This window comes from Osmerus mordax, chromosome 28 (genome assembly GCF_038355195.1).
Source record: "Osmerus mordax isolate fOsmMor3 chromosome 28, fOsmMor3.pri, whole genome shotgun sequence".
Taxonomy (NCBI): domain Eukaryota; kingdom Metazoa; phylum Chordata; class Actinopteri; order Osmeriformes; family Osmeridae; genus Osmerus; species Osmerus mordax.
The window spans coordinates 108650-122445 of NC_090077.1; the positions used below are offsets into that span (position 1 = coordinate 108650).

Here is a 13796-nt window from a genome sequence, read left to right on the forward strand (position 1 = left end):
TCCCCTTCAGATCTTCACGGGCGCATTCAGGACGAAGGCGACTGGTCGGCGGACGTGTTTTTGGGCGGGGTTTCGCACGGTCCGCGCGCCGATCGAAGCGAAGAACGACCGAGAGTGGGTTGCCGTGGTTCCCGGCTTCGCTCCCCCAAAAGGCCTCAGTCATTGGTCGATTCGCCCTCCCCCCTCGATCAAGCCGATTAGTAGGTTTGTGCAGCTCGACCGACATGGCTGGGGGTTAAGGCTGGCTGATATTCCCCTCCACACCGCTAGGTGGCGCTGTGGCCATGTGAAGGCATCAACGCTCCACCCCAGCACACGAGGACGGGTCATGAGGGAGCCGGATAGACCCCCCTGCCCCGTTCCAAAAATATGACTATGATAAAGACTGATTTTAAATGCTATTAGTTCCTCACTGGTTGTTGAAAGGTAGGTCCTTACAGGCAGTTGGGTTTAGATCCGTACAGTCTGACCAGTAGTTCCGAGGATAAGTACTGTGTTCAAGTATGTATGAAGACCTGGACCTCACCTAACTCCCCTCATCTGTGAGGACTGGTCTTTAGACTCACCTGTGAGGACTGGTCTTTAGGTGTGTGTGGATTTGGAAGAGATTGGTGGGGTGTGGGGAGGTATTGAGTGTGTGTGTGGGGAGGTAATGAGTGTGAGTGTGGGGAGGTATCGAGTGTGTGTGTGGGGAGGTATTGAGTGTGTGTGTGGGGAGGTATCGAGTGTGTGTGTGGGGAGGTATTGAGTGTGAGTGTGTGGGGAGGTAATGAGTGTGTGTGTGGGGAGGTATTGAGTGTGAGTGTGTGGGGAGGTAATGAGTGTGTGTGTGTGGGGAGGTAATGAGTGTGTGTGTGTGTGTGTGTGTGTGTGTGGGGAGGTATTGAGTGTGTGTGCGTGTGTGTGTGTGTGTGTGTGGGGGGAGGTATTGAGTGTGTGTGTGTGGGGAGGTATTGAGTGTGTGTGTGTGTGTGTGGGGAGGTATTGAGTGTGTGTGTGTGTGTGTGTGTGGGGAGGTATTGAGTGTGTGTGTGTGGGGAGGTAATGTGTGTGTGTGTGTGTGTGTGTGTGGGGAGGTATTGAGTGTGTGTGTGTGTGTGTGTGTGGGGAGGTATTGAGTGTGTGTCTGTGTGTGGGGAGACAGACTCCAGCAGTGTCACAGACCGAGTGAAGCCTTCAGCAGAGAGGCCAGGTCTTCTGGGATGCTGCCCTCGTCTCCTGGGGAGAGAACAGACACGTGAGTGAGTGAGTGAGTGTCTCTGTGTGTGAGTGTGCATGGCTCTGTGTGTGTGTGTGTGTGTGTGTGTCCTCACCCTCCTCCGCAGCGGTCATGTCCTGTTCCAGTTTGAGTTTCCTCTGTCCCAGCGTCAGCATGCAGTCCTCGATGCTGTCCTTACTGATGAGCTTGATCACCTTCACCGTCCTGGACACGGGGGGGAGAGAGGGGGAGGAGAGAGAGGGGGGAGGGGGTGGTTAGGGACTGTCACAATAACCCCATCCAACCCTAACCTTACTAGGTCTGGCCCACCCCCCCTCCATATACCTACTTGGTTTGGCCCACCCCCCCTCCATATACCTACTTGGTCTGGCCCACCCCCCCTCCAGATACCTACTTGGTCTGGCCCACGCGGTGGCAGCGGTCCTCCGCCTGCTTGTCGTTGTAGGGGTTGCAGTCGATGTCGTGCAGGATGACCACGTTCGCAGAGGTCAGGTTGATGCCCAGCCCCCCCGCCCTCGTCGACAGCAGGAACACGAAGATCTCCGGGTCGGTGTTGTACTCATCGATCAGAACGATTCTGGAGGAGGGGAGGGAGAGCCATATTGGTGTAATGTAGTGTAGACTGAGGTATAGCATAGCACAGAGTAGCATAGTGTAGCTTAGCACAGAGTAGCATAGCACAGAGTAGCATAGCGTAGCATAGCACAGAGTAGCATAGCATAGCACAGAGTTGCATAGCACAGAGTAGCATAGCATAGCATCTCACCTGTCAGCTATGGGCGTGGACCCGTCCAGTCTGACGTAGCGATGCTTCAAGTGTTTCAGCAGGATTTCAACAATGTCCAGCATCATGGTGAACTGACTGAAGAGGACCACCCTGTCTCCCTGGAACACACACACACACGCTTCACTTGAATATCATTACTAACATAGCAGGTCTGAACAGCAGTTGGTTCTCCCTCCCTCCCCCCCTCACCTTCTCCATGATGGAGGCCAGCAGCTGGGTGAGCAGGCGGAACTTTCCGGAGTCCAGCAGGGTGTCCGTGTCCAGCTGGTAGGAGCTGAGGGTGGAGTACTGCTGACAGAGACGGTGCAGCTCAAAGTCAGACATCACCTCCATGTCCTCCTGGATCAGGGCCGCGTCCGCGTCAAAGTGGCTCGGCTCCTGGGGGAGGGGGAGACAAAAGAAAGAGAGAGTGAGAAAAGGAGAGAGAGAGAGCAGGAGGAGGAGATGGAGAAGGAACAGGAACAGGAGAGGGGAAGAAGGAGGGAGAGGAGGACTAGGAGAGAACAGGAGAGGAGGAGCAGGAGAAGGAGCAGGAACAGGAGGAGGGAGAGGAGGAGCAGGAACAGGAGAGGGGAAGGAGGGAGAGGAGGAGAAGGAGCAGGAACAGGAGGAGAAGGAGCAGGAACAGGAGGAGAAGGAGCAGGGAGAGGAGGAGCAGGAACAGGAGAGGGGAAGAAGGAGGGAGAGGAGGAGAAGGAGCAGGAACAGGAGAGGAGGAGAAGGAGCAGGAACAGGAGAGGAGCAGGAGCAGGAGAGAACAGGAGAAGGAGCAGGAGGAGGCTCCACCTTCAGCATGAGCTTGCTCATGCAGTGGAGCTTCTCTGAGGTGTAGTACTGTCTGTGCAGCAGGGGGTGGTTAGCCATCTTCCTCAGCTGCATCATCACGTTGCACAGCTCCCTCTCTGGGGGGGGGGTGAGAGAGAAAGACAGAGAGAGAGAGAGAGAGAGAGAGAGAGAGAGAGAGAGAGAGGGAGAGAGAGAGTCAGTAAGGTTGATTATCTTTCCATCTTGCCAGGAATAACATTTATTCTATGGATGTATACATCATATACTCTCTCCGGTGGTAGTAATAACATAGTATAGTTACTCTCTCCTGTGGTGGTGCGTTTCAGTTTGGTCAGCAGGTCCTGGTAGAGCTGCTGCTGTTTCTCACTCATGGAGCAGAACTCCACCTTCTCCACCTTGGCTGGCAGCTGCTGCAGAACCTGGACACACACACACACACAGTTTGTCCCAGCTGCTCCTCGTCAGGCAGAGAGAGACGTTCTCCTGGGGTGAGCAGGTCTCTCCTGGGGTGAGCAGGTCTCTCCTGGGGTGAGCAGGTCTCACCTGGCTCTTGACGCGTCGCAGGATGAAGGGCTTCATGATGAGTTTAGCCTGAGTGATGCGATCTCTCTGGAACCTGCTCTGCTCCTCGAGGGGTTTCTGAAGACAACATCATCATCATCATCATCGCAGGATTTATCACACACGGTTTTAGCTACCATGGAGAACATGAGGAACCTCAGCCAGGCCTCTGTGTGGTTCTACGTACCATGGAGAACATCTTGGCTATCTGTGAGGTGGAGCTGGAGAACATGTTGGGCATGATGAAGTTAAGCAGAGACATGAGTTCCTGAAGGTTGTTCTGCATAGGAGTTCCTGTTAGGAGGAGACGATGCTGCGCCTGGGGGGAGGGAGGGGAGAGGAGAGGAAGGAGGGAGGGAGGGAGGGAGGGAGGGAAGGGAGGGAGGGAGGGGAGGGAGGGAGGGAGGGAGGGAGGGAGGGAGGGAGGGAGGGAGGGAGGGAGGGAGGGAGGGAGGGAGGGAGGGAGGGAGGGAGGGAGGGAGGGAGGAGAGAGGAGAGGAGGAGAGGAGAGAGAGGAGGGAGGAAAGGAGGAAAGGAGGAAGGGGGAGGGAGGGAGAGGAGGAAAGACAGAGCGAGGAGAGAAAGAAGACAGAGAGAGAGCCAGAGTTAAACACTGATAACCTGACAGTGAGGTGAGGCTGTAGTGTCCTGTTCCTCCACAGGAGGGCGCACTAACGTTGATGGCCATGAGGTGGCGGTAGCGTAGAGAGTTCATGTTCTTCAGCATGTGGCCCTCGTCGAACACGGCGTACTCCAGCTTCAGCTTCCGGAACAGGCTGCGGTCGCTGTCGTTGCCGATGGCGAGGTTGTAACTATGGAGACGGGACAGACGTGATTCAGGTAGCGGGGGGGTGCTTGGCGGCATGGGTGCCATGACAACAGAGAGGCTGGGAGGTGAGCGAGTGTGTGAGGGTGAACTCACGTTGACACGATGACGTTGAACTCCACCTGGTCGTTCAGAATGTCATGTCGTAGGTACCGCCGATCCTCCACGGACCCTACACACACACACATCAGCTACCTGAGAGAGAGAGCGAGAGGGAGAGAGAGGGAGGGAGGGAGGACTCACCATAGTAAACCAACACCTTCAGACTGGGACACCACAGCTTCAGCTCACGAACCCAGTTATCTGGAGACGGGGGACGGGTGGGGGAGGGGGGGGGGGGAGAGACAGACAGAGGAGGAGAGATTAGAAAGTGTTGAAAGGAGCAGATCTTAGAGCTTCCACAGCATGCTGTAAACCTGTCGAGGTGTGTCTTGGTGGAGGAGGGGAGGGTGGAGGAGAGGAGGGTGGAGGAGAGGAGGTGGGAAGCTTACCCAGGGTGGAGGAGAGGAGGAGGGTAGAGGAAAGCTTACCCAGGGTGGAGGAGGGGACGGTGATGAGGTGAGGACCGTGGAGGCCGTCCTGGTGGAGCTGGGCCAGGAAGGCGATGGCCTGGATAGTCTTACCCAGACCCTGGAGACAAGAGGGAGGGTAAAAGAGAGAGAGAGATGAACATCTGTTGGATCCGGCCACAACATAACACAAAGTATCAGGAATTCATCATTGTATGCTGGTGATGAAATGATATCACACCTTCTATTGATGCTAAGATAACAAATCTCTCTCGCTGATTCCTTCACACACACACACACACACACACACACACCTGCGTCCTTGATCAACAGGGAACGGCGAGCAGGAACAGCTGTAGGAGCTAGCGTCTAAGGCGGCTGAGGTTGGGGTTACTTGGCACTGTGCCTGCTAAATACAGGCCGTTCCCCGACTCTGACCTCCGATCTACTGTTAGAACTGTGCCCTTCTGATCCTCGAACTTCTGCTTTCTGCTCTCTACATGTACCGTTTGTCCATCGCAGGATGGATGAAGGCCAAATTAATTAAAATGTAAACAAACCATTTCATCAGCCAAGATACCGCTCAGCTTGTGCTGATGGAGGAGGAGGAGCCACTTCAGACCAATCAGCTGGTAGGGCTTCAACTGCAACCTGAAAACAACCAATCAGAATGGACCATTAATCGTCACCTGAAAACACTGAGTTCAGAGGTTAATTTACGTGTTTGTGTGTAGTTTCTCACATGTGTGTGTGTGCGGTGGACTCACTGGCTGTTGAGGATGGTGGGCTGTTTGAGTGAGGCCGGCTCCTTGTTCATGACATGTGTGACCCCCCGCACCATCTTGCTGGAGATGCCCTCACACCGGGACATGAGGCCCAACACCACGGTCCTCTCCTTCAGAACCACCTTGCACCCCTGCAGCAGGTCCTGGGACAAGCCCTGTTCTCTCTGGAGAACCTCTGACTGGGGGAGAGAGGGAGACATTTGACTCGTGACGTTCACCGTGTTTGAACCCAGTTGCCCTGGGACCCATATACCCCCCCTTCCTCCCTCCCTCCCTCCCTCCCTCCCTCCCTCCCTCCCTCCCTCCCTCCCTCCCTCCCTCCCTCCCTCTCTCCCTCTCTCCCTCCCTCCAGCCAGACATTCATCCAGCATCTGCAGGTGTGTTCTACCAGAAACACACCAGACACCGACAGTTATAAACACTGGAACCAGCTCCAACTGATGACAACCAGCCCAGCGGAGGATGAAAGCCTAACAAACACAAGATGAAGATGACGAACCTAACAAACACAAGTCTCTCTCTCTCTCTCTCTCTCTCTCTCTCTCTCTGCAGAGCAAACACTCAGAGCAAACAGGACTGCAGGCGTCCCCGATGCTTCAGGGGAAACCGACGTGCGGAGAAAGAGTTGTGACAGGAGACAGAGAGACAAAAGACACGCTTCTCCGATCCCAAACATCTAACACTGCAGACACCTGGAGAATGTGTGTGTCGTGTGTGTTTGGACAGGTGGATGCCGTGAGGAGGGACCCAGCCAATCACTGAGCGGTTTCACTTGCACCTTTTTAAAAGGTGTTAAGATCTCTTCCAAGGTAAACAGAGGATGGTACTATGAAGAGAGTTGGTAAGAAGTCTAGATTGCGAGAGATAAGGGGTTTAACATATCCTGCTGGCTCTACCAGGTCTACCTAGTGAACATATTTTTCCCTCAAATCAAAAACCCCTATTTAAAACATTCAAACATCCAATTAGCCATTTAAACAACCATTTAACCAATCGACAAACCAATCAACCAATCAGAAGCTCTGTCCTACCAGGCTCTGCCAGCTGTCGAAGGGTCTCAGCTCCACGATCTTCTGGGCCTTCTTAACGGAACAGCCGGAGATGAGTGACAGCTCGTCCACTGACGCCTCCCGGAAGAACCGCAGGATCTGGCTCTTCACCGACGACTCGCTGCCCTGCCCCTTCCTCCTCCCTTCCTCCTCCTCCTCCGAGCCCGACTCCAGCTCGTCCTCCGAGCCCTCAAACTCGCTGCTCTGTGTCTCCTCCTCCTCGTCTTCCGAGCTGGCGGCTCGCTCGTCCGACGCCCGGGCCTTCCTCTTCCTCTCCACCGCCTCCTTCTTCGCCACGCTCGTGGCGCTGGCGAACTTTGACAGTTTCTGGGTGATTGAGGAGGAGGAGGAGGGTTTCTTGGAGGGTGCAGAGGATAAGGGTGCGGACGTCAGCCACGTTGAGAGAAGAGAGGTGCCGCTGGTTTGGTTCTCCTTTCTGGAGTCTTTGCCGTTTCTAGACTCTCTGGTGTCTCGGTTGCCATCTTTGCTGTTTCTAGACTCTCTGGTGTCCCTTCTGTTGGACTCTCTGTGGTCTTTAACTCGGTCTCTAGACTCTCTGGTGTCTCTGGGCTCGTGTCTCTTGTCTGGTTTCTTCTCCCTGACTTCCGGGGAGCTGAAACTGGACTCCTCTGGGAGACAGGAAGAAGAAACCAACCCAACAGTGAACGTTAGCTCAAGTTAAAGAATATTGATAAATAAATGCACATTGGGGTTATTTCAAATGCATACGAGGCTTAGATGTTCCTCACCTTGATCGGAGAACATACGCAGAACCTCCAGGGCGTCGTCGTAGTTCCACCCGTGTTCTTGCAGAACCGCCCTGAGCTCCTGCAAAGGAACGTGGGTAAAATGTTTTTTTTTTGTAAAACAGTTGCCTTAGTCTCGCGCAACCGGAAAGATCCAAACATTAATAAGAAATCTCCTTATCCTGGTTACACACACCTCCTTATCCTGGTCTTGAAATTTTCTCTGAAGCTTCCGGACCATCGCTTCCTGTTTCTCAAAGCTAGGCTCCTCCCCTTCCTGTTCCGAGTCCTCCTCCTGGATCACACGAGGAAACAGACACAATAACAGACAGAAAAACTGAGTTAACTGCGACTGGTTTTGCCTGAGGGATCACAGTGACAGACAGTGCGTCGAGAGATGCCTTCAGCTGACGCTTTCATCCAGAGCAACACAGAAACAGCGCATACAAATAACACAGAAGAACAATGATAAGAAGAGCGAGTAGTTCTGACAGTATTTCGGTGGACAATCAAGGACCGGGTCCGTTTTTACGAAGCACGTAGCGCAGGCAGGCTAACGCACTAAGGATTACAGTCTCTGCATGACGGTAAACGGTGAGCTCACCACTGATGGCCTCCTTTTCTTGGCTGGCTGGACTACATCACTGTCCTGAGAACTACAAGACCCATCCTGCTTCCTCTTCCTGTTGGAATCTGGATCTGAAAAACGGCGGGAGGCAGAGATATTAGCCGAGTGAGACACTTTGATTTGACCGATTCTTGGAACATGGCAAGATTTTACAGTAAGGTTACAATCAGCTACCATGTAGTTACACAGCAACACTTCCCTGCTTCAAGAGGACCTCAGAATGCAAGTGTTCTTGTTACAAACAGCTAATAAAGTTGAATTTGAATAAGCGTTTAAGGTTTATTCTACCTTCCTTGTCTCCATGTTGCATGAGGCACAGTGCCACAGCCCCTTCCAAAGTGCTTGTGCTCTGAACAACCTGCAGGACAAAGGTCAAAGTCACAAACAAGACGGTGGACACGTCCCATTAGGGATGAGGGTTTCTGGATTGGAATGTGGCCGGGTGTGGCACTGACCTCCAGGAGCTCTCCTCTGGGTATCTGAGGAAACATGTCTAGCAGTCGGGTCACTCTATCCTCCACCTCCTCCTCCTCCTCTTCCTCCTCCTTGTCTCCACCATCGTCCGGACTCCTCACCCCCCTTTTCTCCCTCTTTACCCCTGTCTTCACTGGCTCTCTGACAGGACAGAAAAAACATACATGTGTGTATGTTATTGATATGTGCATTGAGAGAGAGAGAGAGAGAGAGAGAGAGAGAGAGAGAGAGAGAGAGAGAGAGAGAGAGAGAGAGAGAGAGAGAGGAGTACAACATTTAAAACAAGACCGTGTGGTGAACCTGACAGAAGTATGGAAAATCTTGTGAGGGTAACCGCCAATTAGCATTTTAGAATTTACTTCATTGAACTGTGACAGGCCCCGCTAGCACTTGAGCTGACGGTTAACTACCGTGACAAGCAAGGCAGCTACAGAGAAACGTCAGCAGAGTGACCACATCTTGACTGTACTTACTTAATCTGTTTTATAGGTTTATTAATGTCCGCTTCATCCTCGGTGTCACTGTTGGAGTCGTCGACGAACATGACTCCCTTCCCTCGACATTTAACGGACTGGGTCTTGGACGCCACAGACAAGCGAGCAGCAACTAGGGGGGGGGGGGGGGATACATTATACAGTTAACGTTTCTACCGTCGCTATGGCACAACCAACACGGCCGTGATAAATATTTGTGAACTTGTTGGTTAGCAAAACACGACAGTATTCTAGGAAAGGAGGGTTTAGGTCATATTTACACCTCCCACTTTAGGCAGGTACATGAGTGTGCGGCAGAATTCTTATTCAGAACGGGTTAAACAACTAGTCACAGAGGCCGGGGCTGCATTAGCAAGCTAGCCAACAACTGTCGTCTGATGTTGGGTTACTAGCTCTCGTACTGTACAGTTGGCTAGCAAGCAGCCTTCTTTGATGGCGAGGAAGCTAAAGGAATGGCAATAGGGCTAGCATAGCTAATGTTAGCGTTACATCACTATCTTTAGCAAGCAAATTGGACATCATACAATGATGGTTTGATACGGTACTTTTACAGGTTTGTGAAACGACAGTCCCCTGGCTACTGTAGTGGAATGACAGGTGGCCTTGACTAGCAAGATAGGCTTGCTAACGACGTTACCTGTCGCTAGTTAGCTAGCTAGCCCCCATTTGCTACCTGGTTTATTCTCTTTCTCTGACTCCGGGCTTATGGAACCGTTGTGCTTGTCTTGGTTCGGCGTCGAAGCTTTCTTGTCAAAACGGAATCTGTCCAATTTTAAGAAACTCATTTTCAGGCGACTGAGGCGGTTCGGCTAGCAAGTTAGCTGCTTGCAGCTGCAGTCAGCCTTTTTCTTTGTCTCGTTGACGTTGTAGTCGCAGATCTGCTATTATATGTCCAGCTTCTTCTGCCGGCCGCTGTGATGATGGAGCTGGCAGGATTCCGTGTTAGGACGAAGACGGGGAAATGTTGTGGTTCATACTACTCTTGGTGAATTGTCAGCGCAAACTAATTAAATGAATACCGTCAAAACAGATGAACAATCAAAACTCGTATTAATTTGGTCTAATATTCAGATGCTAATGCACGCTATTTTGTTAAACTACACAGGTATTTTTCCCGCGAACTGACACTCTCTAGCACAAGTGACGCCGTACCTAACATCGCTGTCTATTGGACGATGGATTGGCGGATAGACCAATAGAAAAAGGAGACACTGAAAAAAGACCGGCGTTTCTCTACTGGAACGCCGAAGTTGCGTAACTGTAGCAGTAGATGGTGCGACGGAATTAATCAATGAATTTGTGATGATTCCCATTGATTATAGTAGAAAAGACTAACTCATTATGTGCGTTTGAAACTGTGCCCTCTCCTTAGCTACCTTCCCCTCAAAGAGAAACATACTAATACTTTTTGCTGGCAAAGGTTAAACAACAAACATAATTTACGAGCCTTTTATGGACGTAAATGCTTTTATGACAAGGACCCGCTAGATGACACTATAATTAAACTACCGCTTTCCCAACCCGCGCCCATACCAATAGTGGCCACAGGGGGGCAATACATACAAATAATCTTACCTGAGGCAGGATTGAGTCCCTCGCCCCAAGGCCTTGTTTATAGAAATACTCTGTGGGCTGTATCTGTGTCCAATTGACTGTTATTTCTGAATATGGACTGCTCGTGTTTTGTTTATTGTGTACTGTGCAGTTGGGTAACTGTGCTGGAACGGACTCTAACTGACCACTGCAATACTGTATGAAATGTGCACTTCTGGTCCTAGATTCTGCTGTAGCCTACTTTTCTATATGTAGAAAGCAGGCGGAATAAAACAGGTTTTCTTTTGGCAGTGGCTTTTAATAAAAACACTTTTTGTAATTATAACCTCAAATTCAGCTTTTTACAAACACAAATGAAAATAAACAGTAAAGGCCCCGTCGCATAAAACGAAAACGACACGCGAACCGATTTCTAACCAACAACTTGAGTTTAATGGAAGGAGCAAGTCAATTAGCGTGTTAATCTCCCATTCAGCATGTCAGTGTGCTGCAGTGTCAACCAAACGTTGAATAATGTTAGGTTTGCCTCCAACTACAGCGCTTCTATCACCTACCACCAGCCTCCGCTACATCGGCGGTTTAACAGCCTCGTGGTTTTCAGGGACGATATTTCACCCAGGGTGTTTAGATAATGCTTCGGACATTTTGTCAAGCGACAGTTACAATCAACTTACACTGAGAGTGTTTAAAGTATTCACACACACCAGTTTGAACCCCCCCCTACACCCTCCTCAGGGAGGAGAATCGTCACTCCGGTTTGGTAACCGTGCATACATTAACGCAGCCTGGTAGTCCGTCACAGTCAGCGTACAGTCCTGGCTCGCGCTCCAACCGATCTGACGCCTCATAGTCTCCCTGCTTATCGCTATGGAGACCCTATAACACACACACGCACACATAGACACGTATAAGCGCACACACATACATGCATAAGCGCGCACACACACACATACACACACACATACATGCATCAACGCCAAATGCACAAACACACGCACACACGCACGCATGCACAAAGAGACACACACACCTAGTCTTCCCTGCCTATCGCTATGGAGACCCTATAACTTACACTACTGCCAGGGACACAATAGGCACACTGACTCACAGTCTGATAGGGGTCGTGACCCCTCACAGCGGGGGGCCCAACAGTGGCTCCTGGTCAAGTCTTCACCGCCGTCTCCTCCGCCCGCCACCACAACTTGAACTCGCCGCAGCGCCATCACCAAGTGTGTGTGTGTTTCATCCGTGTGTGTGATTTATCTCTCTGTGTGTATGTGAGTTTCATCCGTGTGTGTGTTTTACATGTTGGCAGAGTCTTCATTAAGTAACAGGATTCATGCCTGTCACTCCCGAAGAGATGAATGCCCCATTGCTTTCATTGTTGTGTGGGACAATGGAGAGAACTCACCCAGCACCAGAGGACGTGAGAAGGAAGATGGTGTGGTGTTCAGCAGGTACGGCTTCTGGTCTGCTGTTGAGGAGAGGAGACAAGCCCTCACACGGTTGGACAGGTGAAGGTGTGTTCATGGTCAACAGTCAAGGTATGGGAGTGGTCCCCCAGTTCTGAAGGTGAATGTGTGGGGTTTAGAGCTGTATGTATGTGACGTGTGTGTGTGTCTGTTTGTGAGTGCATGTGTGTGTGCATGTGTCATTGTGTGCGTTTGTGCATGCCTGTGCATTTATGCATGTGTGTAAGTTTGTATGCGTGTTTGTGAGTACGTGTGTGCACGCATGTGTGTGTGTGAGTTTATGCATGTGTGTGTGTGTGTGTCTCAAGGTTGACCCGGCTGTGTCCCAGCCAGAGGACTTGTCACCGTGTCTGTCACTATCCGGTCGCCATGACACCCAACTTGGCCGAGACCCGACGGCGGCAGGGAGCACCTTATCTCCGTGGTAACGTGTCTGGGATGTGACCCGCCCCCGTTCACACACACACACACACACCATTCTACTCTCCAACACATACACACACATGACTGGGAAAACAGATAGACATCCTCAGACTGCTGATAAATGACCCTATCACCCCAGGTCTGGCTCCTGACAAGGCAAGCGATGATGATGATGATGTCTGGGATGGGAGTCGTAGGCTTACTCATTCAGATTATGGTTGTGTCTTAAGTCATGTCTCACGGTAATGTCTAATATCTTACTGTAAGTGAGTTTAGTTTTGATTGGGTCTTAGGGGGCTTAGACGGGGTGGGTGGAGTAGTTAGGGGATAGGTGGGGTAGTTAGGGGTTGGGGGGTAGGAAGGGGGTAGTTAGGGGGTAGGTGGGGTAGTTAGGAGGGGGTAGGAAGGGGGTAGTTAGGGGGTAGGTGGGGTAGTTAGGGGGTAGGAAGGGGGTAGTTAGGGGGTAGGAAGGGGGTAGTTAGGGGGTAGGTGGGGTAGTTAGGGGGTAGGAAGGGGGTAAGTGGGGTAGTTAGGGGTTGGGGGGTAGTTAGGGGGTAGGTGGGGTAGTTAGGGGTAGGAAGGGGGTAGTTAGGGGGTAGGTGGGGTAGTTAGGGGGTTGGGGGGTAGTTAGGGGGTAGGTGGGGTAGTTAGGGGGTAGGAAGGGGGTAGTTAGGGGGTAGGTGGGGTAGTTAGGGGTTGGGGGGTAGTTAGGGGGTAGGTGGGGTAGTTAGGGGTTGGGGGGTAGTTAGGGGTAGGTGGGGTAGTTAGGGGGTAGGAAGGGGGTAGAGTTAGGGGTAGGTGGGGTAGTTAGGGTTGGGGGGTAGTTAGGGGGTAGGTGGGGTAGTTAGGGGGTAGGTGGGGTAGTTAGGGGGTAGAAGGGTAGTTAGGGGCGTATGACATGACAGATCCCTTACAGAACATCACTCAAACTAACGCTTTGTTATCTGAGCATCCTCTACCAGCTTCCACCCGGTCACACCAGCTACTGATCTCTCTCGCTCTCTCTCTCTCTCTCTCTCTTTCTCTCTCTCTCTCTCTCTCTCTCTCTGTCTCTCTCTCTCCCTGTCTCTCTCTCTCTGTCTCTGTGTGGCTATGTCTATTAGTGTGCATGTATGCATGTATATAAATGTGTGTGTGTGTATGTGCTTGTATGTGTCTGTGCGTGAGTGTGTGCGTGTATATGTGTGTATATGTGTGTGTGAACGAGGAGGTAGACTCCATGTCAGACAGACAGAGAGAGAAAGAGAACCTCGTTCGCGCCTCAGTCCATCCGCCCTCTCCATTCTCCTCCCAGGCCCCGGAGTGAGCTGCTGGAGCTGGGAGCGTGAGGATGGGAGGGCCCCCGGGCCCCGGGACCCCGGGGGGGGGCTGGTGGGGCCTGTGTCTGGCCTGGCAGGTCCCTGCGAGGGGGAGATGTGGGAGAGGGGACCAAACGCTACAGGGGCCGATGTCTGACATGACCTCTCCAGCATGTGCTTCTCAC

General features: G+C 51.9%; 1 protein-coding gene across 1 annotated transcript; it reads right to left on the minus strand.

Moving 5' to 3' along the window:
• Nucleotides 1-1082: 1082 nt before the first annotated feature.
• LOC136937880 (SWI/SNF-related matrix-associated actin-dependent regulator of chromatin subfamily A containing DEAD/H box 1A-like) lies at nucleotides 1083-8953 on the minus strand. Its single transcript, XM_067231009.1, has 22 exons — nucleotides 8844-8953; nucleotides 8352-8511; nucleotides 8185-8254; nucleotides 7873-7967; nucleotides 7465-7563; nucleotides 7272-7350; nucleotides 6505-7151; nucleotides 5456-5652; nucleotides 5249-5339; nucleotides 4710-4809; nucleotides 4423-4482; nucleotides 4276-4351; nucleotides 4030-4165; nucleotides 3541-3672; nucleotides 3336-3431; nucleotides 3094-3211; nucleotides 2793-2908; nucleotides 2196-2384; nucleotides 1986-2104; nucleotides 1614-1796; nucleotides 1314-1423; nucleotides 1083-1218 (listed from the first exon to the last, which is right to left on the minus strand). Exons 1-22 carry the CDS (start codon nucleotides 8912-8914, stop codon nucleotides 1157-1159), a joined length of 3006 nt encoding a protein of 1001 aa, XP_067087110.1. The 5' UTR covers nucleotides 8915-8953; the 3' UTR covers nucleotides 1083-1156.
• Nucleotides 8954-13796: the final 4843 nt, after the last annotated feature.